Source organism: Elephas maximus, chromosome 8 (genome assembly GCF_024166365.1).
Source record: "Elephas maximus indicus isolate mEleMax1 chromosome 8, mEleMax1 primary haplotype, whole genome shotgun sequence".
NCBI lineage: Eukaryota > Metazoa > Chordata > Mammalia > Proboscidea > Elephantidae > Elephas > Elephas maximus.
The window spans coordinates 1,982,041-2,008,289 of record NC_064826.1 but is presented as its reverse complement, the minus strand read 5'-3'; the positions used below and the strand labels follow the sequence as shown (position 1 = coordinate 2,008,289).

The 26,249-nt window shown below is 44.2% G+C and overlaps 1 protein-coding gene across 1 annotated transcript in view; it reads left to right on the top strand.

Annotated features, from left to right (window-relative positions):
- The window catches only part of CNTNAP2 (contactin associated protein 2), a 2,020,907-nt gene that overhangs the window by 1,598,535 nt on the left and 396,123 nt on the right, over positions 1-26,249 (top strand). The window contains exon 15 of the mRNA XM_049894552.1: positions 9,869-10,025. Coding sequence (XP_049750509.1) covers positions 9,869-10,025 — 157 coding nt within the window. The remainder of the gene's footprint in view (positions 1-9,868; positions 10,026-26,249) is intronic.

Genomic DNA, 26,249 nt, shown 5'->3' with positions numbered 1-26,249 from the left:
GAGGACGTTTCCCCAGGTGAAATGAACTGAACCGCATGAAGGCAAAATAGAGCAAATCTAAACACAGAAGAGCAGTGTGAAGGGCGGCCTGGGCAGAGCTTTGTTTTGTTGTTGTTGTTGTTGTTTTGTATTTTCTTTTTTGATAGGGAAGAAAGAAGATAGAATAAAGACTTAGACCGATGAACTTGAAATTATTTATCGAGCACCCACTTTGGGTCCTCAAACACAAATGCTCAGCTCTCATGAAAATTAAAGGCTGTGGGAGGGAGTCAGAAAATAAACAATAAAAGAAAGTGTGCACTGTATCTTGCAGTAATAAACGCTAGGAAAGAAAAATGGTGCACGGGGCAGGAGGGAAGAAGAGGTGCTATTTTAATGGGAGCTGTGGTGGTGCAGTGGTTAAAGTGTTCGGCTGCTAACTGAAAGTTTGGCGGTTCAAACCCACCAGCCACTCCTCGGAAGAAAGATGTAGCAGTTGGCTTCCGTACAGATTTCAGCCTTGGAAACCCTTTGGGACAGTCCTACTCTGTCCTGTAGTGACTCTTTCCTAAAGGGTAGCTGTGAGTCAGAATTGAATCGACTCAATTTAGGTATTAAGAGAAAGCGATCCAGCTAAGTGGTGTTTGAGGTCTGGTATGACCTCATTAAGGAGCCCTGGTGGTGCAGTGGTTAGCACTGGGCTAACTGAAAGTCGGCAGTTTAAAGTCACCCAGAGGCTTTACAGGAGAAAGGTCCAGCAACCTGCTCGCCTAAAGATTATAGCCTAAAAAACCCTATGAGGCAGTTTTACTCTGCCATACAGGGTTCCTGTGAGTCAGAATCAACTCAACAGCACACAACAACAACACGACCTCATTAAAACTTAATTGACAACAAAGGAAAAAGTACTCCTTCCCAGCAAGGTCATGTCCACAGGTACATGGGCTGGGACTTGAACATATCTTTTTGGGGACAGGGTCACCCACAGTGGGGCCGTCAGAGCAGCACCTGTGAGGATGGAACAGCAAGGACAAACCCCCAAACAAGACAGAGCTTGTGAATACAACTTAGCAATGCAGCCATTCCCTGCTCAAATGGGGAAGGCAGGCGTTGACAGGTTTGGGAGTTTGCCTCCTAACAGGCATTTTAATAAATTACTCGTCGAGAGCTCAAGGCAGCAGTCCTCAAGGTGTGGGTCTGAGTACCGTAAGCCTGTCACTCTCATTACAATCACATAGAAATTAGGCCCCTCGTCGGCAAAAATGACTAATGGGTGTGCTGGGGAGGCCTTTGAAGAGCCTCATCCGATACCAGCAGGCTAATCAGCAGGCTGATAGAAACAACTTCCCTTTAATACTTACAAGGAGAAAAGTGTATCCTGTGTTTCCACGTCAAATTCTCTCATTGTCAGGAAAAGGGTAAAAGGAAATTTCCAAGCTTCCCTGTTTAAGTAAACCAGCTGCCGTTTAGTGGATTCTGACTCATGGTGGCCCCATGTGTGTCAGAGGAGAACTGTGCTCCATGTGGTTTCCAATGGCTGATTTTTCCCAGAGGTAGAGCACCAGGCCTTTCTTCCAAGGTACCTCTGGGTAGACTCGAACCCCTCCAACCTTTCAGTTAGCAGCCGAGCACATTAACATTTGCACCACCAAGGAACTTTAAAGACTTAAGTGGAAAAGTCAAAACTTTAATAAACTTTTGTAAAATAGTGTCAGAAATATACTTACGATTTCAAGGCAGTAGTCCACAATGAAAATGTTAGTAAACTCAATAAAATTAAAACCCTTTCCTCATTAACACCATGGAAAGTAAAATTTGCATCAATTATAATTGTTAAAGGATTTTCTCAAACATGTTCTAAAACCAATAAGAAAAAAAATAGGAAATGGGCAAAAAACACGAACAGATATTTTACCATATAAAAAAAAAACAACAAGCAAAGCCAGCCATTGCCATCAAGTGGGTTGCAACTGCTAGTGGCCCTGTAGGACAGCAGAACTGCCCCACAGGGTTTCCAAGGTTGTAGCCGTTAGGGAAGCAGATGCCACAGCCTTCTCCCGGGGAGGGGCTGGTGGCTTCCAACTGCCAGCCTTTTGGTTAGCAGCCAAGACCTTAATCACTGCGCCACCAGGGATCCCTAGGATTTTATTTTATTATTTTCTCCTTATTTGAAAAAACAGGGAGATATAAATGGGAGATAAACGTAAGAATGACCAATCCGATAAGTAATAAGGGAAGCACAACTAAAACCAAAAGGAGAAGCTCTTTGTTATCACCCGCTGGGAAAATTAACGGCGCGCATGATGCCGAGCGATGCCAAGGATGCTGGTGAACTAGAGGCTGAGAGGTTGGTCTGCTGCTGGTGGGCGGGCTTCGAAGTTCACACAAGCACTCAGGAAAACACTTCGAAGACGTACAATGCATACGTCCAACGACTCCACTCTAGGGATGTGCTCGAGGAGACTGTGCCAGAATGTTCGTGGAGCATGTCCAAACGGCAGGAAGTTGTGCACGGCCCACACATTCACTAATGTGAGATTAATCACGTGTGAGATACTCAGATCAAAACGCGCTGATGACGGGCCATCCAATCTACATGTGACGACGTGGGCGAACCTAACTGATGATACAGTGACGTTCTCTTCATGTAAGTTCAAGAAATGCAGACCTAAGAGTTGTTACATTGTTTAGGGATGTCACATGGGTGCAATAAGACTACGACGAAAAGCAGAATGACAAAAACAAAACTGAGGGTGTCTCTTACCTCTGGCGGGAGAGAAGGGTGAGGCCAGGAGGGACACACTGCCTTAAAGGCGTTGGCGATTGTCTACTAAATTGTGCACAAAGAACAAGACTGCTTATTTTATTCTTCTTCTTTGCATCTGATGTAAACCTCTGTGTGTGTAAAATATTTTAACATTTAAAAATTTGAAAGGAAAATATTTGGCTCCCAGTGACTTCCCAACAGCAGCAGGTTTGGTTCTGGAAGGACTTTAAGAGTAAAGTATAAACACCTTAAGCACCGTAACCATTTCTCAGCTCTGTATTCTGCTCGTGTAGCCCTGGTGGTGCAACAGTTACGTGCTTGGCTACTAACTGAAAGATTGGTGGTTCGAATCCACCCACCAGCTCCAAGGGAGAAAGACTTGGTGATCTGCTCCCATCAAGATTAGTAAAAAAACTTTTTTTTTTTTTTTTTTACAGCCTAGAAAACCCTATGGGCAGGGGTAGATTAACCAGTAAACAAGGTTTGCATAGGTTTACTTGTCTTTACCTACTAATCCATAGTGAACAATTTCACACGGGTTTGATGTGGTATCAGGTGAAATTCTGCCCCACGGATTAGTGAGCAAGCACGAGTAAGCCTGTGTGTATCTTGCTTGTTGGTTAATCCGTCCCTGACTATGGGGCAGTTCTACTATGTCACATGGGGTCCCAATGGTCAGAATCAACTGTACAGCAAGGGGTTGTTTGGTTTTGGTTTACTGGGGTACCATGAGGTCCAGTGACCTCCATAGAAGCCAGCAGCTGAGAGGGAGTTGACCTATTGCACTCGTTTTAATACCGCGCTGAATTACTAACCCCCATGTAATTTGTCACTTCAATTCCATTCCGACTAATAAAATCTAGTTCATTTGAATAGGATTCAAAGTGATTGACTCAACGGAATCAAATTCAGCTCAGCGGAACCAGTCCTTGAGTGAACTCTATTAAATTCAATTCAATAAAATAAATTTGAATATTATACAGTGAAAGTTTTAATTAGCATTTCAGTTCGGGTCCGTCTTGATCTGAACTTCAATTCTACATATCTAAATTTGGTCCCTGCTCAAATCAACAAAATACACTAAAATCCCACGTAATTCTGAAAGACGCGACATGTGGCTGATCAACCGCATTCGGCTCTGCTCACCCCTCATCAAACGCGTTTAGTGACGCTCGGTCAGGGAGAGAAAACCTTCACCTTTAACCACCCAATTGAATGTTCATATCATAACTTCAAAAGTGTGATTCATGTCCCCTGACTCCCATTACTGTCTGAAGTATGAACTCCACAGGACTTTTTCTTTGTTTGATGTATGTATTAATTAACGTAGAACAACATAGAGTAAGGTGGTTGGGAAACAAGAGAATGTTGTTATCCAGTTAAATATATTTCTCAAAAATTATAGGTAGGTTGATATGATGGGCTTTTGTATCTATGAGACTGCCAAGACACGTAATTTTTCATTTTATTTTTAAAGTCCTCAATCTAAACAGAAAAATGTGGTTGTAGATCAGACTGTGGTGAACCATAGGGTTTTCAATGGCTAATTTTCAGACGTAGATCATCAGACCTTTCTTCCTAGCCTGTCTTAGACTGGAAGCTCCACTGAAACCTATTTAGCATCATGGCAACATGCAGGCCTCCACTGACAGATGGCTGGAGGATGCCCACGAGGTGCGTGGCCGGGAACCCAGCCCAGCTCTCCCATATGGAAGGCGAGAATCCTACCACTGAATCACAACTGCCCCATACCTTGTCCTCACAGGTCTAAGAATGTCTCGTATACCCGCTAGTTAAAGGTGTGTTTACTAAGAGAACATATTACCACCATCTGTGCCTTGATGTGGGTTATGTAATCCTACCAGAGTGTCAGCTGAGCTTCACTGATGCTCACAGGGGGGGCTAAGAGCAGTGGTAAGGGAAGGGGCATGGGAGATTTCAGAGCGTGGTCGCTGCCAGTGGGCTCCCCACTGCGGGGACTGGGGCAGGTCAATACGAGGGCAAAGGTTGGGTGCGGTCAGAGTGGAGCCTGGGCAGTTCGGGGGCAGACGCTGGGTGGGTAGGGGCTGCCAGCAGGGGCCTGGGCAGAGCTCCATTTCCAGGCTAAACAGCCCCGGGGTTCTTCAGCAGAGATGTAGGTAAGGGGGTGGGAGCGGACAGAATAAATTAGATTCCATCCACAGCTCAAAGAAGGGTGGGAATGACCGCACAACTGGAAGAATGTAATCAGTGTCAGCGGGCTGTACATGCAGAAATGGTGGGACTGGCGTTTGTTCTGCTGTGTATGTTCTCAGCAACAACAAAATAAACGAATAACCTAGGTTCCATCAAGCTAAAAAGGTGCTTTAAGCTTTCACTTTGGAGCCTGAACACCCGGTGCCCTTGTTTTCAATTTTCCGGGGAAGCAGATGGGATGGAAACTAACCCACTGTCCCAGTAGCCACACCGGCTCCTATCTCAGAGCCACCAGGATGACATGTATTTACGCAGCCCATTAAGTCACTCTGTGCAGCTCAAAAGTTCCAAAGAGCACATTCGGAAACCACAGGTATGTGCCCCTTGTCACCAAGAGGCCTCCCTGCATTTGTCCTTGCACATCCAACACGACTTGTTGCTGAGAAAACGCCCAGAGCACCACTGTTTCTTCAAGTTCTGAAAAAGCAAACAGCCTCTTTCCTTTCTCCCTTCCCCAGCTTAATCAGCCACACCATAATAAAACCTCCATCAAAATACAACTCGATCTTAAGTGGCCACAAACAGTGCAGTGATTATACTTGATCTCTTCCATCTCTGGCTGTTTTTCTACAATACGCTTTACTTTGATAATTTAGCTTCCAGTGGACTTAGAGCCCAGTCCACGGTTAGCTAATCTTGCTGTGGTCATTGCACCCCCTTTACAGTTGACTCAAGTCTTCATATTCTGAGGTTAGAGAATTTCTTGAACTCTTGGAAACCAGATAATTAAATTATTTCTTTTCTCACCACTTCTTACTCTTGTCTTTTAAAAAGTCTTTTCTTTTTTAACGCCTTTAACGGCTTTTCCCCGAGGCCAATTAGCAGGTAAGTAATGATTTCTAAAGCCGAAGTAGCAGCTCACCAGCACAGCCCTGAATAAGGTGCCTCTTTTTGCTCAGAGCAATTGAACCATTCTCCCCTTGCTGAACATAAAATACTCACCAAATTTATAATTTATTTAGCCATATTGATTAGCCAGTGCTAATAACAAAGGCTGCAATTGGCTTTTTTCCCTGGAATGTGTTTTTCTTATTGACATCCCGCCATTCCAGCAGGTGTAGGAACAGGGAGGCAGAGCATTCTGTGCTGTGGTACCTGCCTTCCCCAGGAAGGACGGCACAGTCACAGCAGATTTGTATCACCCCACCTGGGAGCATCAGCCATACAAGCACAAAAGGGTTGTGATCTGAGAAGAAGATGAGGGACTGGGGAAGAAACTAGAACACTGGGCATTACAGACTGAATGATGTTCCCCAAAACATGTGCTGAATTCCTGGCCCTTGTACCTGTGGATGTGATCCTCAGGGTCTTTCTTTTGTTCTGATATGAGGTCACACCAGTGTAGGGTGAGTCCTAAACCTAAAAACCCCTGAATTATAAGAAGACCGGACTAGACAGACACACACATGGAAGACAGACGCCATGTCGGGATCATCTACAAGCTAAGAAGCCAGAGCCTGCCCAGAGCTACCTACAAGGAAGGAATAGGCACAGCCCAGACCCTAATTTGGGCTTTTTGGTGGTGGTGGTGTGTGTCATGGAGTCGGTTCCAACTCACGGTGACCCTGCGTACAATGGGACGAAACACTGCCCAGTCCTGCACCATCCTCACAATCATTGTTATGCTTGAGCTTATTGTTGCAGCCACTGTGTCAGTCCATCTCGTTGAGGGTCTTCTGGTTTTTTGCTGACCCTGTACTTTACTAAGCATGACGTCCTTCTCCAGGGACTGATCCCTCTTGGTAACATGTCCGAAGTACGTGAGACAAAGTCTTGCCATCCTCGCTTCTAATGAGCATTCCGGCAGTACTTCTTCTAAGACACGTCCGTTCGTTCTTCTGGAAGTCCATGATATGTTCAGTATTCTTCGCCAACACCGTAACTCAAAGGAGTCAATTTTTCTTTGGTCTTTCTTATTCGCTATCCAGCTTTCACATGCAAACAAGGCAATTGAAAACACTATGGCTTGGGTCGGGGCGCACCTTAGTGCTCAAAGTGACATCTGCGTTTTTTAACGCTTTAAAGAGGTCCTTTGCAGCAGATTTGCCCAGTGCAATGCATCATTTGATTTCTTGACTGCTGCTTCCATGGGCATTGATTGTGGATGTAAGTAAAATGGAATCCTTGATAACTTCAATATTTTCTCCATTTATCATGATGTCACTTATTGGTACAGTTGTGAGGATTTTTTTTTGCAGGGGGGGAACTTTTAGCTTGCAGAAAGTTGATAAAATAAATTTCTGTTCTTTGAGCTGTACACTTGTGGTATTTGTGTTACAACAGCACCAGGACACTAAGACACCAGGCTGCTCTTACTGGCCACCAGTGCGTCACCGCACACCCTGTCCTTGGTTGGGGTCTTCACCTTGAGTCCGATCCTGGTCTGATAATAGTCTGTCCCCACAGTACACTGAGGACTGCACAGAGATTAGTTCATGCCTGGGTCCCATGTGGGACCTAGGCCTCTACAGGGGCACCCACCCCCAAACAATACAACACTGAGCATCCTCGCCTAAGCTGCCGGCCACCCCTGGAGGCACAGCTGGGATCGGACACCTCTCTTGTTGCTGTTGGTTCAAATCACCCTCAGTGTCCATAATGAAAATGCAGAGTGCTACGTTGTGTCCACTGCTCATGGAAAGGAACGACCATAAATCAGGCTTCAGTTCTGAGACAAACACCCTTTCATCGGCTGTTTGAGGTACGGCCAGGACAAAGGCAATTTCTGTCAGACGGCTCAGGTGTCTGACTGGGGTCCTCCTTCCCCACCATGGGTTTAGACCCCCTTCATTTCCAAAAACAATGACATCAGCCAGAATTTCCTTTGAGAGAAAGACAATTTAGTATTAGACCCACTTGAAAAGATTCGGTGCAATAGAAAATGGGCAGGGTGGCCAGCAGAGGGTGCCCTTCACTTCTGGGATCAGCTGAGGGTACCCCTCACACACCTCTGCAGGTCAGCACTGGGCAGCCCACATGGCCTCTCCCCCCAGCGGCCAGAGACAAAACCAATAGAGATCTGCATCAGCTCACAGCCAAATGGCCAAAGCCTTTGCCTGAGTAGCTCAGATTTTATAGTTTCCAAAAAATATGGAATTTCTCAACCTCACTGTTATGCATTGAATTGTGTCCCCCCAAAAGCTATGTTGAAACCCTAACCCCTAGTACCTGTGAACGTGACCCTGGTTGGAAATAGGGTCTTTGAAGATGTTTTCAGTTGACATGGTGTCATGATGGAGTAGGGTGGGTCTTAGTTCACCTGAGTGGTGTCCTTTTAAAAGCAGAGAAGAGACATGGAGACAGGAGATGGGGAGACAGCCCTTCGCCTCCCCATCCTCTGTCCTTCTAACAAGGCCGACTTCTCCATCCGTGTCTTTCCCCTCCATTGTTCTGCTGAATGTCTGAAGATGTTGACACGAATTGGAAACTCCATGGATGTCTGATGATCAGACAAGTGAATGAATGAATGAATGAATGAATGAGTGGCTGTCAGGTCAAATAATAAACAAAAGCAGTTCTGTGTGAAGAGGATTGTGCAAAGCACTGTGGGAGGTAGTACCACACTGCCAGCTTCTGGGCTAGCCTGCCGTGTGATTGGTGGAATTGCTTAGCCCTTCTGGACTTACGTGGTGTCTGACCTGTTTCCTAACCAAAGGTCAGTGGTTTGAACCTACCAGCTGCTCCATAGGAGAAAGAAGTGGCAGTCCAATTCCGTAAAGATTTCAGCCTTGGAAGCTCTGTGGGGGAGTTCTACTCTGTCATGTGGGATCACTATGAGTCAGAATTGACACCTAACAACAATGACAACATTGATAGTAGATATATTTTTTAAATTGGATGTCATCTAAACCTACCTAGTATGCTTAAAAATATAAATTTGCTAAAAATTAGAAAAATAAATTCTGGCATAGTTTGTTCTACAGCTTGAAAAATTGAAAGATTACTATTGAATTGATTGTTTAAGAAACGTGTTCTGAACCACACAAATTAGGACCACGCAGTGGTCACACACTCAGCTGCTAACTGAAACCCACCGGTGCTCAGAGGGGCAAAGCTGTGGCAGTCTGTTCCCGTAAAGATTGAAGCCTCGGAAACCTACGGGGCAATTGTACTCTGTCCTCTAGGGTCACCGTGGGTCAGGATTGACTTGACAGCAACAGGTTCGGAGTCTTTTTCGGTTTTTAGTAAGAAGCAGTGAAAGTCCATGCTCAGGTCTAGTTTTCTGTGGTCTGCGTGACCATAGTTCACGGGGAAGCAGGCTAGCCGTGAGAGAGCTGTGAGTCGAGAATAGGTCCAGGGCTTCACTGGGGGCTTACCCACCTGGCAGCTGATTGACTGTTACTCCCTAAATTACAGACGTGTGTGTCTAAAAGCGTCTCCCAAGGAGAAAGTAAATATCCTGGTGCGAAAGCTCGAGTTTACCATTTATGCTGAATTTTATTTACTTTTTAGAGCAGTGTTAGGTTTGCAGAAAGTCAGTAAGCTCCCAGGCACCCCGTCTCCCTGTCTACTGCCTCTCCTGTTACCGACATCTAGCATTCCTGTGGTCCACGTGTTACAACTGATGTACCTAAAGCCCACAATTTACATTAGGGTTCCCTCTGTGTTGTACAGCCCTGTGAGCTTTGACAAATACGTACTGTTGTGTGTCCGCCATCACAGTATCCTGCAGAATAGCTGCACAACCCTGAACCCTGTGCTGGGCTCCATCTATGTGTGCATCCCTCCCTGAACCCCTGACCCCTGTCCACCACTGATCTTTTCACTGTCTCCACAGTTTTGCCTTTTCCAGGATGTCATGGAGTAGGAATCACACAGCATGCAGCTTTTTCAGGTTGGCTTCTTCCACTTGGCAATGTGCACTTAAGGTTCCTTCCTTTCTTGCAGATGGAAGCCCTTACACCTGGTGGGTTGGCAAAGGCAACGAGAAGCACTACTACTGGGGAGGCTCCGGCCCCGGCATCCAGAAGTGTGCGTGCGGCATTGAGCGCAACTGCACGGACCCCCGGTACTACTGCAACTGCGACGCGGACCACAAGCAGTGGTGAGTGTGTGGATGATCGGCCTGGCCACGGAGCCCCAGCCACGCTGACCAGACAGAAAGAAAGTTTGATAAGTGCTAAAATCAGAAGATAATAGGTTAGAAAGTTTGGGGCTCACCAAGTTTTCAAATGTCAGGAACATGCTGAAAAACAGACAGACGGACACATAACGTGTGGGCTCAAATTTGCTCAGAGAGAAATAATGAGCCACGCAGGAGACAGTGGTCTGTAGGATAGAAATGTGCCTTGTGACCACAGAAGGGGTGGCCAAGGCAGAGGTGTTGGACAGGCCTGGGGGAGCACCCATGTGAGCAGGGTCTCCAGGACTGTGTCACCTCCTGAAAGGTTTGCTTTGAGCATCTGGACCAGGAGAGAGAAAAAGAAAGAAAGAGAGGAGACAGAGAGGAGAGACAGACATAGAGAGGGAGGGAAGAAGAAGAAAGAGAGAGCTAGAGGGAGAGAGAGAGAGACATGAAGAGGGACACAGACAGATGGAGAGGGAAGAAGGAGAGGGCAGGAGGAGGAGAGAAGAGAGGGAAAGGGAGAGGAGAGGAGGGGAAAGGTCCCTGGCCGCCAGCCACAGCGCCTCCCTGTCCACTTCTGTGTTCTGCGCTGTCACAGACCACAGCAGGGAAGATCCAGTCCAGGCTCCTTTCATTTCTCTTTTTTCTGGCTTCTCAGCGAGGGGCAGGGCCTGTGACAGCAGAAGAAAAAGGTAAACCACGGTCTTCTGTGTAAGAAAGAGAGTCTCTGAGCCTGGGAGCAGGAGTGGAAACCCAAGTGTAGCCCCAGTAGCATGCCCCGTGGGCGGCTGCTGACATTTCCAGGAGCCTCGAGGGCCCTCAGGGCCCTGCTCCCACCCTGGTCTCCTCCTGGGACCAAACCCCATCCACCCCAGTTCCCTCTCTACACTGTGGTCAGAAGGACACACAGAAGACAAGTTAGCTCTAGCAGTGAACCAAAAATAACTCTGAGAATATAACGGCATGCTGCTACTCATTGTCAACAAACCCCAGCAGAAGAAACAAAACAGGGTTTTGTACATGGGGCTCGTGGAATGTCCACTCACTTCCCAAAAGCCACTTTTCGTTCAGTAAATAGAATTACTTGCAAAGCTGTGTCTTTCAATGGCTTAGAACTTATGCTGTGTGTGCAGGCTTGTGAAATGCTTGTAGGTAGCTATCGTTATTCTTTAATTGTGGCTAGAGAAGGACGACATTGTCGGTAAAGCAGAGGGTCAGCAAAAGCAAGGGAAACTCTCAGTGAGATGGATTGGCATGATAGCCACAACGACCATGAAGATGGCATAGGGCCTACCTACATGAAAGTTTCATGTTAAAGGTTTAAAGCATATTGCTTTTGTTAGCTGTCATTGAGTCTTGGGGACTTGACCTATAACAGAACAAAACGTTGCCTGGTCCTGCACCATTCTTCACGATCCTTGCTATGTTTAAGCCCATTGATGTGGCTATTGTGCCAGTCCATCTCATGGTGGGCTTCCCTCATTTGTACTGACCCTCCACTTTACCAAACATGATGTCCTTCTCTAGCAATTGATCTTTCCTGATGATTTGTCCAAAGTAAGCAAGCTAAAGTCTCACCATCCTTGCTTCTAAGGAGCATTCTGGTTTTATTTCTTCTAAGACTGATTTGTTCATTCTTCTGGAAGTCAACAGTATATTCAATAATCTTTGCCAATGTCACCATTCAGTTTAAACCACAGGCCACAGATTGCGTGATCTTTTTAAGAACTTAGACTGAGCATTTATTCTTGATTGCTGGAGTGAATCACGTGAGCGTGGAGCCTGGCAATGAGCTTGTAGCTCATGGGTTCACAGCAAAGCAGCAGCCACCAGCGTGTAATTGCCTGATTATCGGTGCTGGGAGGGTTTTCACAGTTATTCCTGAGACTGAATGCAATTTAACATTTATGATTTGCTATTCATCAAAATAGTAAATATTCCCACCCACGGTGCCAGAACCCTAATTAGCTCAGCCTTGGCCTCAGCTGGTTGCCCACCGCAGGGTAATTTGGGGCTCTCACAACCCGACTCAACAAGTTGAGTCATCGCATCCGAAATCAGCGATTCCAGACGGGACCATCAGCAACAGCTGTCGTCACTGCTCATGTCTCCCTACATGGCCCTAGTTAGACTGTCCAGACAGCTGCATCCAGGCAGGATGGGCGTGTACCTGGTGGAAGCAAGCAGGTGGAAAGCCAGTAGCTCAGTCTTCATGCTGCAGTTAGTAAGTGGCCCCTCCTCAACACCAGGAAGGCCAGTCCCTATCTCCCGGAAGTCTACTGTGATAAAAGGGTGACATGGAGCATCTTGGGGTAAAGGGGGGGAGAGGCTGGGAGCCCTACCCATGATTCCTCACCCTCCCATCCTCTGGTGCTCATGAAACATGATATTAAAACAGCAGATTCAGAGATTATGGCTTAAAAAAATGTTAGTGAATTCATAAGAAGAATATACTGATAATCTAAAGAGTAGCCACAAAGATTGCCAGCGTCTCTCTAATCTGTTTGATTTATCCCTTTTGCTCCCTTGGTATATACTTTTTTGAGTTCATTCAAGATGTCATATTTGTAGACCAAAGGCATTACTAATAGTCAAATTTGAGGAGTATTAATGTCGCCCTCTTTTTATTTGTGGAATGCATCTACTCAGTTATGATGACCTACATGTAATTCCACCATTTCTTAATTAAAATTCAAGTCGGATTGACTGGTATACAAACTGTAGTTCATGAAAAGCCTCTATAATCTCTGTACCAAAGTTTATCTTATGAACATTTAGGATAAATGTCAAAAAATGAGAAAGAAAAATGATTTTATAAAGGAAAACTGAAGACACGGGGAAATCTACATGAAGAAAACAAGGAGTGTTTTTGAAATACTTCGTTGGTTGAATTCATGTAATAAGACAGTGGAGTTTTTGATTCTTAAGACGTGTTGACATATTTGGAAGTAGTTTTGATGATTTATAGACGTTTGAAGACTGTGTTTCCTTTCTAGTTTGAATTATTCCTAGTCCCATAATTAATTATGTAGAGTAAAATTGTACTACTAACAAAATGCCAGAGAAACCAATTTAAGTTGACATTCCTCTCCAGCATCAGCTCCTACCTAATCAAAGCAGACTTTTCAAGGTTTAGTATTTACTATAATAAGACAATAAAACAACCGTATATATTAGAAAGGGTGGAAGGAACTTCTACAATGATAAATATCATGTACATATACATAAACATATATTTAGGTTTAATATACACAAATTTAAGTGGCTAAGTGCTTGGCTGTGAACCAAAAGGTCAGCAGTTGAAGCCCACCAGCCACTCTGAGGGAGGAGGATGTAGCAGTCTGCTTCCATAGAGATTACAGCCTTGGAAACCCTATGGAGCAGTTCTACTCTGTCCTACAGGGTCACTATGAGTCGGAATCCACCGGACAGCAATGGGTTTGTCTTATTTTTTTATGTATACACACTTTTATATGTATGTACACATATACATGATATAAGTCCTTGAGTGAAGCAAACAGTTAAGCTACTTGAAAGGTTGGCTGTTCACATTCACCTAGAGGTTCAAAGGTCACATCCTGGAAAGCCTTATGGAGCAGTTCTACTCTGCATACACGGAGCCACCATGAGTCAGAATCGACTCGGTGGCAACTAACAACAACAACATACATTATATAAACAATATGTGATATACAGATAGACTTAGGCTTAAACTGATAAAGGAAAAAAAAATTAAGATTTCCATTTCTTGAGGATAACTTTTTTAAGCAAAGAAAATGGAAAATGCTCTGTCCCCCAAACCGTTACTGACCCCAGACCTCTTCCTTAATCACACCCAATCTGAGGGTGGTGGCTGCCACCTGCATCTGGGAAACCTCTGAGAGTCTGATTAGAATGGTTGAAATACTGTGGATTTTAGTTAACTTATTTCCCTTGAGAGAGAGAGAGTGTGTGTGTGTGTGTGTGTGTGTATTGATATGGTTCCCTTTGGTCCCTGTATATTATACCTACAAGTCACTAAGTAGGATATAAAAGAGGCTTGGTTTACTCTAAGGCTTAGAAAAGTGGAATAAATATGATTTCAGACATTGTGGTGTAACTCAGGCAGCTCTTGAGTTCAAAAGAATTGGCAGGCACAGGCTGTAAATTGGCCGCCATCATCATTCTCTCAAAATAAATTTCTAAACCCAAGTCATTCTTTTGCACGCATGCAATATCTTCAGAATTTCATGGAGTAAAATAAAGTGTATTTCACCAATAAATTTTGAGCTTTTCAAATAAATACAGAAAAGCTCTTTGTCAATTCAGAAATCAGCACCGATATTCCCTGGGTGATATTTTTTCAGACAGCTTGGAAAACCACTCACCTGGGGACATTTCATAAGAGGAAAATGGCACAGTGGCCCTGAGCTCAAGTCTGGGGTCTCTCTCCAATTGGAGCCCGAGCTCCACCCACCGGTTACTAAATCGGCAGTCTCTGGAAACGTCTGTAACCTCCCTAAAGCTCAGTTTCCTAACCTGGAGGATGGTGAGCCCAGGGTGAAGATGACGTCATAACCATAACTCCTTCCCAGGGCTGTGCTACATTGAAAGGGATCACGTGTAAAGTGCATGAGAAGTGGGCGGTCTTGTTAGATTTTGTCACCATTGGTGGGCAGCTTATTTCTCTTCTTTCTCATTGGGGGAAAATACTGAAGATGTGAGCTGTCTTGGAAAGAGAGTGAGGAGGCCCTTGGCTATGGCAGTGGTGAGGATGGAGGGAAGGCAAGTGGGCAAGGGCCAGGACACGGGAGTTGTGTTTCTGAGAGCTTGATGGGAGTTCAGATGGCATTGCCTCACATGAACAGCATCTAAAGGTGGCCAGATGTGGACAGGTGCTCTCACACTCCTAACTGCTCCCTGGGGCTGCATGATGAATTTCAGAAGAACTTTTAGAAGCCACATTCTGTTACATGTTTCTTCTATAAAATGTTCCATGGGGTAATGGTGAGTTATATGTGTCCGCTTGTCTTGGCTATCGTGCCCAGGTGTTCAGTCAACCACTCTTCCAGGTCTTGCCATAAAGGTGCTTTGTAGACGTGGTTAACATCTGCAGTCTGTTGACTTTGAGTAAAGCACATCGTTCTCCATAATGTGGGCGGGCCTCATCCATCAGTCGAAGCTTTCAGAGCAAATTTTGAGGTTTCCTGGAGAAGAAGGAATTCTGACCCAGGGCCGTAACACAGCCATCCTGCCACAGTTTCTAGCCTGCCATCCTGTCCTAGAGATTTCAAACTCAAAATTGCAACATCAACTTTTTCCTGAGTTTCCTGTGAACTGCCCTGGAGATTTAGAGTTTGCTACCCCCACAATCACGTGAGCCTTAAAATCAATCTCTCTAGACAGACAGACAGACAGACAGATAGACAGACAGACAGACAGACAGATATAGACATAAACACAGATCCTGGTGCTTCTATGCTTCTGTTTCTCTGGAAAACCTCGTGTGACATCTGTATAAGGTTAAACAGTGTGACCTACTCAGGGGGTAAGGAAGAGAGCCATGCAGATCTCTGGGGAACAGTCATCCAGAAAAGAGAACTGCAAAAGAACACCCATGAGGTGGACACTCAGACACACGCTCGTCTGTTTAAGGAGCCTCGCTGGGGCCATACGGCTGGAGTCAATTAACACAGCACTCAATGATTTTTGTGAAAAGCTAGAATTAAGGCGAAATCATGTGTGTGTGTATGTGTAGAGAGAGAACGAAAGAGACAGACTGCTTGCGTGGTGCAAACAGTTAATGAGTTTTTCTACTAACTGAAAGGTTGGTAGTTCAAGTCCACCCAGAGGTGCCTCAGAAGAAAGTGGAGATCTGCTCCAAAAATTAGCCAATGAAAACCCTATGGATCACAGAAACTTTGTCCGAAACTTTGGCTCGCTTGCTTTGGACATGCCATCAGAAAATGACATCATGTTTGATAAACTAGAGAGTCAGCAAAAACGAAGGAAACCCTCAGTGAGATGGATTGACACAGTGGCCGCAACCAAGAACTCAAAGATACCAACAATCATGAAGATGGCACAGGACTGGGTGATGTTTCATTCTGTTATACGTAAGGTTGGCATGAGTCCGAGCTGACTTGACAGCAACTGACGACACCACCACAAACTGACAGAGGCATGTGTCTCGGTGACTAAGAATATAACAGATCCACCCATGTAGGATGCGTGTACACAAAGACCAAAAAAGGAAAAATCTGTAGTAAGTACTCTGCTTCAATACCTGGCTGCTATGAATATATATTTGTAATTTATTCACTTCTTTTGTTCTTTATTTGCCAAAAAGCATTTTTCCCTCATGCTGCATTTAAGTTTGCAGGACAAGTACAGAGACTTTTGGAACGGCTTATTTCGTGTAATGAATTCTGGAGCTGACCTTGGTACAGCAGCTAGGTTGTTCCCTTGGCTGTATGGCTACAGATTACCTTGGCCAGTAACCTGATGCCAAGTCATTCTTTTTCTTTAAAAGACTTGAATAAATATTTCTTTAAAAAAAAAAAAAAAAAAGCTCAGGCTGAATTAATAATAAAAAAAAAAAAAGAATTTAATAGCCTGTATTTATTTGCATCAGCTCAAAATCCAATTTTACGGCACCTTTTGTTCAATTTCAAGTTGAAATTGTGTAACTGAAGTTGTTTGCAAGGTTGAGAGAGGCTGCATTTGAAGAATGATTCGAGTTCACTGGTTAACTTCTACCCTTATACATTTTTGGCTACTTTTTGAATTATTGCAAATATCCAGTGAATTTTTTTTTCTCCTTCTTGGCTCTTTGCTCTGGCCATGTCACTTAGGATGAAAAGATAAACTTCATTTTAGAATAATATTATCTTTCATTTAATATATTAGGAAAAATATTAATATAACTCTTTTGTTAAAAATTGTTAAAAAAAAAAAAAATCTGCCTATCACATATCTGTCCTGTCCGCTTCATCACTTTCCTGCTCAGTGTAGATGTGTTTATCTGGAAATCACACGCCCGTGCTGTAGCAGACGGAACAACAGACGCTGCAAGAAACAGTGTAAGTCTGGCTGCAAACCCTCGTCTTCAGTTCACGCTCGGCTTTATTAGAACTCTTAACGGGAATCTCCTCTCACATAAAAGTTGGACTGGAATTATTGAGAGGATAACAAAAAAAAAAAAAAAACTCAAATGAGTTAAATAATGAGGCCTTTCCTGTACTGTTTAAAACATATGTTGATCTTTTATAATTGCCCCAAAACAGCTCAACATAAGGACGTCTATCTTAGCACATTGGTTTTCAATAGTAAATTTAGTTAGAAAGCAGGTCTTTTTTAGGCAAAGGGCAATAAAAATCAAGCAAGAAGCCATGATTTCAGTCACCAGTCTGGGAGCATGGGGCCATCCCTTCTGGGGCTGTGTGGACAGCTTGTTGTTGGGTCTCGCTGAGTCAATTTTGACTCGTAATGAATGCATGGGACAGAGTAGAACTGGCCCATTGGGTTCCTAGGCTGTAATGTTTACAGGAGCAGATCGCCAGGTCTTCTCTCCCAAGGAGCTGTTGGGTGGATTTGAACTGCCGACCCTTTGGTTAGCAGCTGAGCACTTAACCACTGTGCCACCAGGGCTTAGTGTTTTTAATGCTCCCCTCCTGTGGACTAAGGGGTCCAGACCTGTCACCAGGGGTGAGTGGGTCTGCCTAGGAGCACAGTCCTTTCGGTGTGGCATAATCTGAAAGACAGAGGGCCCGGCTGTACAAGAGGACAAGAGGGTGCGATATTAGAACAGGGTTGTTTTGTTCCCAGCAGTCTTGGATGTGAGGACTGGATGACAAAGGTGCTGCTGAAGGGCCTCGGAGTCAGCTCTGCCCCACCTACCTGTGAGCCAGCCACGTGTATACATCCATCTTCCCCCCTGCTCCCCTCCTGCCCCTCGCATTGTGAGGGTATCACAGGTATAAATTTTCCTCCTTTCCCTCCTCTTTCTTTAGCTCTACCTTCTGCAAACAAAATGAACAAGTAGAAGTAACAGTGCTGCCCTTACCCACCTTGGTATCAGGGTGGAGCTATTGCCCTGCACTCCCTGGGCACTCGGCCCCAGTTTTAAGGGCAAAACCCTATGAGCAGCTGTGCTCTGTCCAGAGGGTTGCTATGAGTCAGAATCGACTCAAGGGCAACGGGTTTGGCTTTTTTGGTTTGGCCCCCAAAATGGGAGCACAGCGCACAAGGAACTCAAGCGTACCTAAGATCCTGAAGATGGTGCAGGACTGGGCAACTTTCGTTCTGCTGCACATGGGGTCGCCGTGAGTCGCAGCCAGGTCCACGGAAGCCAACAACATATAAAACCATGGTGGTGACAATAACAACGGTAGTTGCCATTTACCACAGCAGTCCTCAGATCAAGGGGCCTCTCCCCATTTCCCAGGTGGGGGAAGTGGTTTGAGCAGGGCTCTCTCTCTTTCTGGTTATCTCGCAGCTTAAAATCAGCAGCTAGTTTTGAGCCCCTGTGTGTATCCAAATTCAGTTTTTTTCACAACACCGACACGCCCCTCCCCTGTTAGCTGTGGGAACTGTGAGCTGTTATCATGGTTTACTTTCCCAAATCAAAAGTCATTTCCTAAAATTAGTGCCAAACATCACTCCTCATAAAATATGCACATAAACAGAAGAAGGGGAAATAGAGGAAGTATCCCCTACCCCAGTACTGAAACTCACTGCTCTGAGCTCTCTCATTTACAGCATGCCACATTGGTGCCAAATCACACAGGTAGGTGACAGAACAAGATGGAACCCAGAATCCAATCCACAGGTAGACGAGCCGGACATGACACGGAGTGACAGGAGGAACCGGTGGGAAAGAATAAGTGGTGTTGTGTCAGTGTGCTTCCATACTAGAGAAAATGAAATAGACTCTTCCTTCTCAGACAAACCTGGGAGAGATTATAGACCTGAATGTGGGAAAAGAAAAATTTGAAATACATTAGACAATAAAACTTTAAAAGTGCTAAAGGAAATGTAGGTACTACCTTACGAGGCCTGGATAGGAAAAGGCAAGCCAGAAATTAAATTTTGGTAAATTCAACCTCACTGAAAAGTAGCAATGTTTGTATAACAAGCACCTGTAAAATTTAAAACACAAATAGCTGACCAGAAGAAGATATTTACAACCTATGACAAGAGACTTTTATCTTGACTATGATCAGAACAAAAACCAAAACCAACCCTTTGCCACCAGGTTGATTCCAACTCATAGCAACCTGGAGGGCAGAGTAGAACTGCCCCATGGGGTTTCCGAGGAGCGGCTGATGGATTTGAACTGCCCACCTTTTGGTTAGCAGCTGAGCTCTTAACCACTGTGCCACCTCCAAATAGTAGAAAGGGTGGGCCACACTCAAAATTCATTTAGGAATTAGCCAGAATGATTTAGTTAGAATTTTAAAATAATATTTTGATTAAATACCATTTAAGTGTTTTCTTTAAATTATGTATATTTGTTTTTATTCATCTTCTAGGCCCTATGAGAATAACTGCTTAGAAAGTCAGGTGACAGGTTATCTGCCCTGGATTCACAGAAAAACTGCCAAAATGCTAGAGATGCCCCAGTTCTAGGCATGGTGGAGGGCACAGATGGTTTAGAGCGAGAGAATGATAGCTTAGAAATAGACCGTCTAACTTTAAATGTGTCTGTTGTAAATTGGTAAAAAAAGAAAAAAAAGGTCACATAAAGTAAAGTAAAATTTTCCCCGCAATTCCCCCTTCCTCCCCTTCCGCCTGCCTGTGGTAATCACAAGTCTGCTGTCTGTCTCTATGCCTCTGCCTATTCCCAGTATTTCATGGAAGTGAGGTCTTTCTTGCCTGGCTTCTTTCCCTCAGCGACTGTTTTCAGGGTTCGTCCGCGGTGTAGCATGTGTCAGGACTTGCTTTCTCTTTATGTCTGAATGCGCTCCCATGGTGTGGATGGACCTCATTGTGTTTGTCCACCCCTCTGCTTGTGGACACTGGTTGTTTCCACTTCTCAGCTCTTGTGAACATCAGTGCACATGTGTCTGGTTGAGGCCCTGATTTGAATAAGTAGGACTTTTTTTTTTTTTTTAAGATTCCTCTAAATGTGTACAATTTATAAAGTGCACATGCGCCTCTCCCATGGTAGGTCCTGTGTGAGTCTGGTCAGATTCCAGGGCAGCAGTCACTTCTAGCAGCCTGGGCCCATGATTTCTCTAGTCTTCCTGTTTCCTGGTCCTAAAGGAGCATGACGACATGGACCCCCGTGCCCAGCCCAGCAGGAAGCGCTCACCCAGCTCCTTGTAGGCCCCTTTAGAGCCAGGATTATCATCTCAGAGTCTCCGTTTTGGTTCACAGCTTTCACTCCACATTTCAGCATTAGATCTCGCCATTTCACACCCCCAATTTTCCCTTGCTCAAGGCTCATTCATCTTTAATATTCATTAGCTAAATATCGTGGACAAGACCCCCTCTCTATCACACACAACATGCAAACTTTGGTAATCAATAAAAAGATGTTAACATAAAATATGATTAAATATGCATCAGGAACAAAAACAAAAGGAGAGAGAGGAAAAAAGCCTACTATAGTTTACTTGCACTCTACAAAAAAGCTGTGTGTTTTAAATCTGTGAGAGAAAAAAGTGCATGTGAACTCTGTCAGGATCCACTAGCAACTCCCCACTTAGATCTATACTTTCAGCTGAAGCATGTACTGCTGTCTATATTTATCTCCCCTACTAAACAATGTCAGATATTGCCATATTCATGATATCCGGTACTTACCATGGCTATAGCTTAGGGTGGTGATGTATACATACCTACATATTAAAGAATTAAGGATGTTATTTAATTTCATGCTATATTTGCAAGGCTGTTTGAGATTATTTCCAGCTTTAGTGGCACCATATGAAATTTATGTGACGGTATAAATGGAGTAGCTAACCAATTAAAGTGAGGACTTTAATCTCTGTGTGCAAAGTATTTTCATGAATTACACATTCCAAGTCACATATTCTAATCTCACGTGCTTCAAGATTATCCCCAAGCCAATACGAATAGTGTATATTATAGACTTGTAGGTATGTCTTCTTTAGAAATATCACATTTGGTATCCTTGATAACATAAAATATAATAATAAATAGTCTGGTGGTAGTTATGATTCCCTATCGATACCATCAGAAAACTCCAAAACAATAAAAATTTTTCTATGAAAATTAATAGTCTGTGTATATCCTGTGTTGCTTAAGTACAATTAAATTCCTTTTCATACTTCGGATTTTAAAAGCATGAGCTTGATTAGATGTTCAGTTAAGTTCAGTGTAATAAGCTGGCATTTTCTGTGTTTTATGGATATAAAACGTGTTGACTGTTCCGCCAAAAAGAAAAAAAAAGTTGTAGGAGGTGTTCCCGATCTTTGAGAAATGCTAGATTAAACAGATATGGCAAGTTTATTTCCTGCAGAATGTTTCAGAATCTCCAATACAAAATATGCACTGAGATTTCCAAAAGAAGGATGGAAGTTACAGCCTTTTGAAAATAGTTTTGACTAAGTATTCCTTTAGAATATTTCATGAGTCTCAAGTCCAAGGAACATATTTTAAGAAGCAAAAAAAAAAAACACCACACCCTTGCCATTGCGTCGACTCCAACTCATAGTGACCCTGTAGGACAGAGTAGAACTTCCTTCCTAGGTTTCCAGGGAGCGGCTGGGGAGTTCAAACTGCCAACCTTTTGGTTAGCAGCCAAGCTCTTAACCACTGCACCACCAAGGCTCCTATTTTAAGAAAGGTAAAATAAATTATAAAGCAGATCGACATCACCAAGCCATCTAACATGCCATCCAGACACTCATGCTCACCTGCCTGCACCTAATTAATGCGTGGAGCTCAGAAGGAAGAAGGAAGCGGGCTTGTAAACGCACGTGATGAATAAGGAAAGAAGCCAAGGGGCATCGTGTGCTGATGGAAAGCGAAGGCAAATAGAGCCTTAAATGTGTGCTGCTAAGTGAAAGGAGCCAGTCTGAAAAGGCTAATCATTATAGGGTTCCAACTATACGACATTCTGGAAAAGGTAAAATCATAGAGACGGCCAAAAGATCCGTTTTTGCCAGGAAGCAGGGAGCGGAGGGGGACAGAGATGGAGCCCGGGGACTTTCAGGCAGAGGTACTATTCTGCAGGACGTTGTAATGGGGCATGGCTGACATGAAGCATTTGCCAAAACCCGCAGAACTAACTGTACAACACAGAGTGAACCCTAATGTAAACTGCAGACTTTAGTTAATAGCAACGTATCCCTACTGGCTTATCAACTGTAACGAATGTACCACAGCAATGCAAGCTGGGAGTAAAAGCAGAAACAGGGTATGGAGGAGAAGACGGGCATATGGGAACCCTATACTTTCTACACAACGTCCTGTAAACCTAAAACTGCTCTAAAAACAAAGTATAGCTTTAAAATAAATTAAAAATTTATTTTAAAGCAAAGGCAAATGCTAGCTTCCAAACACACACACACACACACACACGTGATTTTCAAGGAAAAATAAATACTCCATTCACAAATATTCTCTTTCTTTTCCCTCTTGGGTTTGAGAGTTGTCTAACCTAAGTCGCCCTCAGTATCCTTCAGAGCTATAAATTTTGCTTTTCCACACAATTTCTTCAAAACTAAGAAGATCAAAGCCTTCAAAATGATTTTGGAAGCAATTTAACACCCAAATTTACCGGCATATATCGTGTCCAGATTTCATTGACTCTGGTGGGGAAAGGAAAAGCTTAGTGAAGCTGACAGGGCAAAAGTAGGTACGATACATGCTTCTAACCAAAGCTGAGCCTGAGCTTCTAAACATAAAAGAAAACCTTCTAGAAAAATCTATCAAACAGGTAAGTTACCTACCCCTTAACTGCAAATCCCAAGAATGGTGTTAGCCGTAAGATTTGAAGCAACTAGCATGAAAAGAAAACTGTACAATCTGTCTTACATGTCTTTTGTCAAAGAGTGACTTACTGTTGCCAGGACTGGTTTGAGGTATTTGTCTTAGTCATCTAGTGCTGCTGTGACAGAAATACTGCAAGTGGATGGCTTTAACACAGTCTAATAGGTTACAGGGACAAACTCAGAGCGTCAGCTCCAGGGGAAGCCTTTCTCTCTCTGTCAGCTCTGGAGGAACATTCCTTGTCATCAACCTCCCCCTTGTCGAGGAGCTTCTCAGGAGCAGGGACCCCAGGTCCAAAAGACGTGCTCTGCTCCTGGTGCTGCTTTCTTGGTGGTTTGAGGTCCCCAGCTCTCTGCTTGCTTCCCTTTCCTTTTGTCTTGAGAGATAAAAGGTGGTACAGGCCACACCCCAGGGGAACTCCGTTTACCTTGGATCAGGGAGGTGACCTGAGTTAGGGTGGTGTTACAATCACACCCTAATCTTCTCAACATAAAATTACAATCACAAAATGAAGGACAACCACACTATAATGGGAATCATGGCCTAACCAAGTTGATATACACATTTGGGGGGGGGGGACATAATTCAATCCAGAAACCCTGGTGGCATAGTGGTTAAGTGCTATAGCTGCTAACCAAAGGGTCAGCAGTTCAAATCCACCAGGCTCTCCTTGGAAACTCTATGGGGCAGTTCTACTCTGCTCTATAGGGTTGCTATGAGTGGGAATCAACTCGATGGCACTGGGTTGTTGTTTTTTTTATATATATAATTCAATCCATGACAGTATTATTAGCTGGAATTGCCCCAGTTGTCTCTGGCCAGGAGGGGCACCCACACTTCTGACCTCCTGTAAAGCCCACCCACAGCCTGTATTGAAAGTAGCTAAAATTTGACGGAATGATTCAGAAATATTTCCCAAGGGAACACTAGCTATGCCTGGGGATTAGAAGAAGAATTTGGGAAGGCATTGAGACGGGCTTCTCTGTGAGCAGAAGAAAGACCCTGAGAAGGGTTGCAGGGTAGTGGGTCACTTTATAAGCTCAGGGCTGCACACATACAATTTTCCAGGACACAAAATGGCAGAAGGGGGTGAGACTAGTTCACACCACAAAAGGCTCCACATCGTGGAATCCGCCTCACACCCAGGCTCTCCATAGCCTTTCTGGAAATCACTAGAAAAGGACATCATGGTAGGTAAAGTAGAGGGTCAGTGAAAATGAGGGAAATCCTCAATGAGATGGATTGACACAACAGGCACAATGGACTCAAACGTACCAACAATCATGAGACGGTGCAGGACCAGGCAATGTTTCATTCTGTCATACATGGGGTCGCCATGAGTTGGAGCCAATTCAATGGCAACTAAGAACAACTACAATTTCTGGAACTAGTCAGCCCTTCTCTCCCACCAGCACTAAAGTATGTTCATAATACAACTTTCCAGACAAAACTGTCACAGAGAAAATTGTCTTGGCCAAGGCACTGTCTCTCCCCAGAGAGCTAAGCAGACAGAAAACCTCTGTGTCTTTATAAACAACACCCTCTGTGAATGACAGTGGAATCAAACATGTCAGTTTTCACTCAGACTTCCTGCACGCTGAATCGCAGATTTGCTCTTATTTTGATCACAGAATTAAAGCATAATTAGTATGTTTTTAATGACTTCAAATGTGACACATTAAGATTCAGTAATTACCCTAAATGATGAGTTGTGGTTGAATGTCTCCACAAACAAGGGATGTTTAAAAGCAGTAACATCTATTGCTCAGTCGTCGCTGCTTTTAAAACCATCGCCCTCCCCAGGGTGAATATACTCTTAGGATTTCACTGATGGTGCTGCACCATGGCCCATATTTTTAGTCGGACGTATTTAAAGCAGATAAGTCTCTGAAAACATGACCATGTCTTCCTAACGACCTGACGATTGGCTTTCTTTCGTTGGCCATTCTTGGCTTCCCATTTTGGGTTTCACTCTTTCCACCATTTTCAAAATCAGAACAACCTAAGAACTTTATTCTTCAGAAAAAGTTAATGTAAAAAAGGGAAACTTTTGCCTATATCTGGTTATGGTCAGGCCATGCGCTAGTATTAAGTAAACATCGTTTTTCAGATGACAATCAATGACATAATTGTTCTTTGCTGGCTTCAATTTTCCCAGATGCTCATGATATATAAAGTACAGATGTTATTATTTAAAAAGTCATGAAAATGGTGTATGAAAGAAGCAACATTTCATGTTTTTAACAGGACATCTACTGCTGGGGAAGATTTTTAAAAATCCTAATTGAAAAAAATAATTTTAAAAGACATATGCCCATGTGTAAAAGTGGCACGGCAAAGGTGTCTGACTTCTAACTTCGCGAAGGGAAGGAGCTAGAACTATTATCAGCCCCAACAGCCCAAGGCTGGTTCCTGTGAGGCAGAGGTCAGGCAGAGCTCCACCCTCCAACCTTTTTACCAATTCTAACACCAGCCATCCCTCCCTTGGCACTCTCTACTTCTCTGCTGGGTTCAATAATTCACTGTAATGGCCACACAGAACTCACAGACAGTACTCACAGTTATGGGGTTTATTAGGGAAGTTTGTTTTTTAACAGGTTATGATTCAGGATCAGGGACAATTCAGGATACAGTTCTTCCATCAGGACAGCCTTTTCTCTGCCATCCCCACCGGCAGGCCTCCCTCTGGCCCTTGGCCTCTTGGCCCCTCAGCCCAGCCGTTGCCCTGCTCGGGCAAGTGTTATAAAGCTCTTTAGGCCCGCCGATAAGTGCTGGGGGGACCCCAGTCTATCAGCAAGCCTCAGCGTGAAGGCGCCCAGCTCTCACACTGTGCCAGGTGCCCAGAGGCCCCGCTCTGCCAGGAAACCTCCTGCCCAAAGGCTCAGCTCTCTCTCTCTGAGTCAGAACATCCACTGTAACTACTTTGCTCCATGGGCCAGGAAGCCCACTGCGCTGTCTCCCACAGTCTTCTGGTTCTGCTGCCGTTTCTCTGCCACCACTTCTTGTCACCATGATTCCCAGTATCGTGTGGTTGTCCTACATTTTCTGATCTGATGTAATTTTCCTATGTGTCGTAAATCCTAATCTCTGCCTGTGGTTAATGAGGCAGGATTAGGTTATGTTAAAGAGGATTAGAGTGGGATGCAACACCCTTTCTCAGGTCACAGCCCTCATCCAATATAAGGGAGTCTCTCTGGGATGTGGCCTGTATCACCTTTCATCTTACAAGAGATAAAAGAAGGGAAGTGAGCAAAGAGAGGG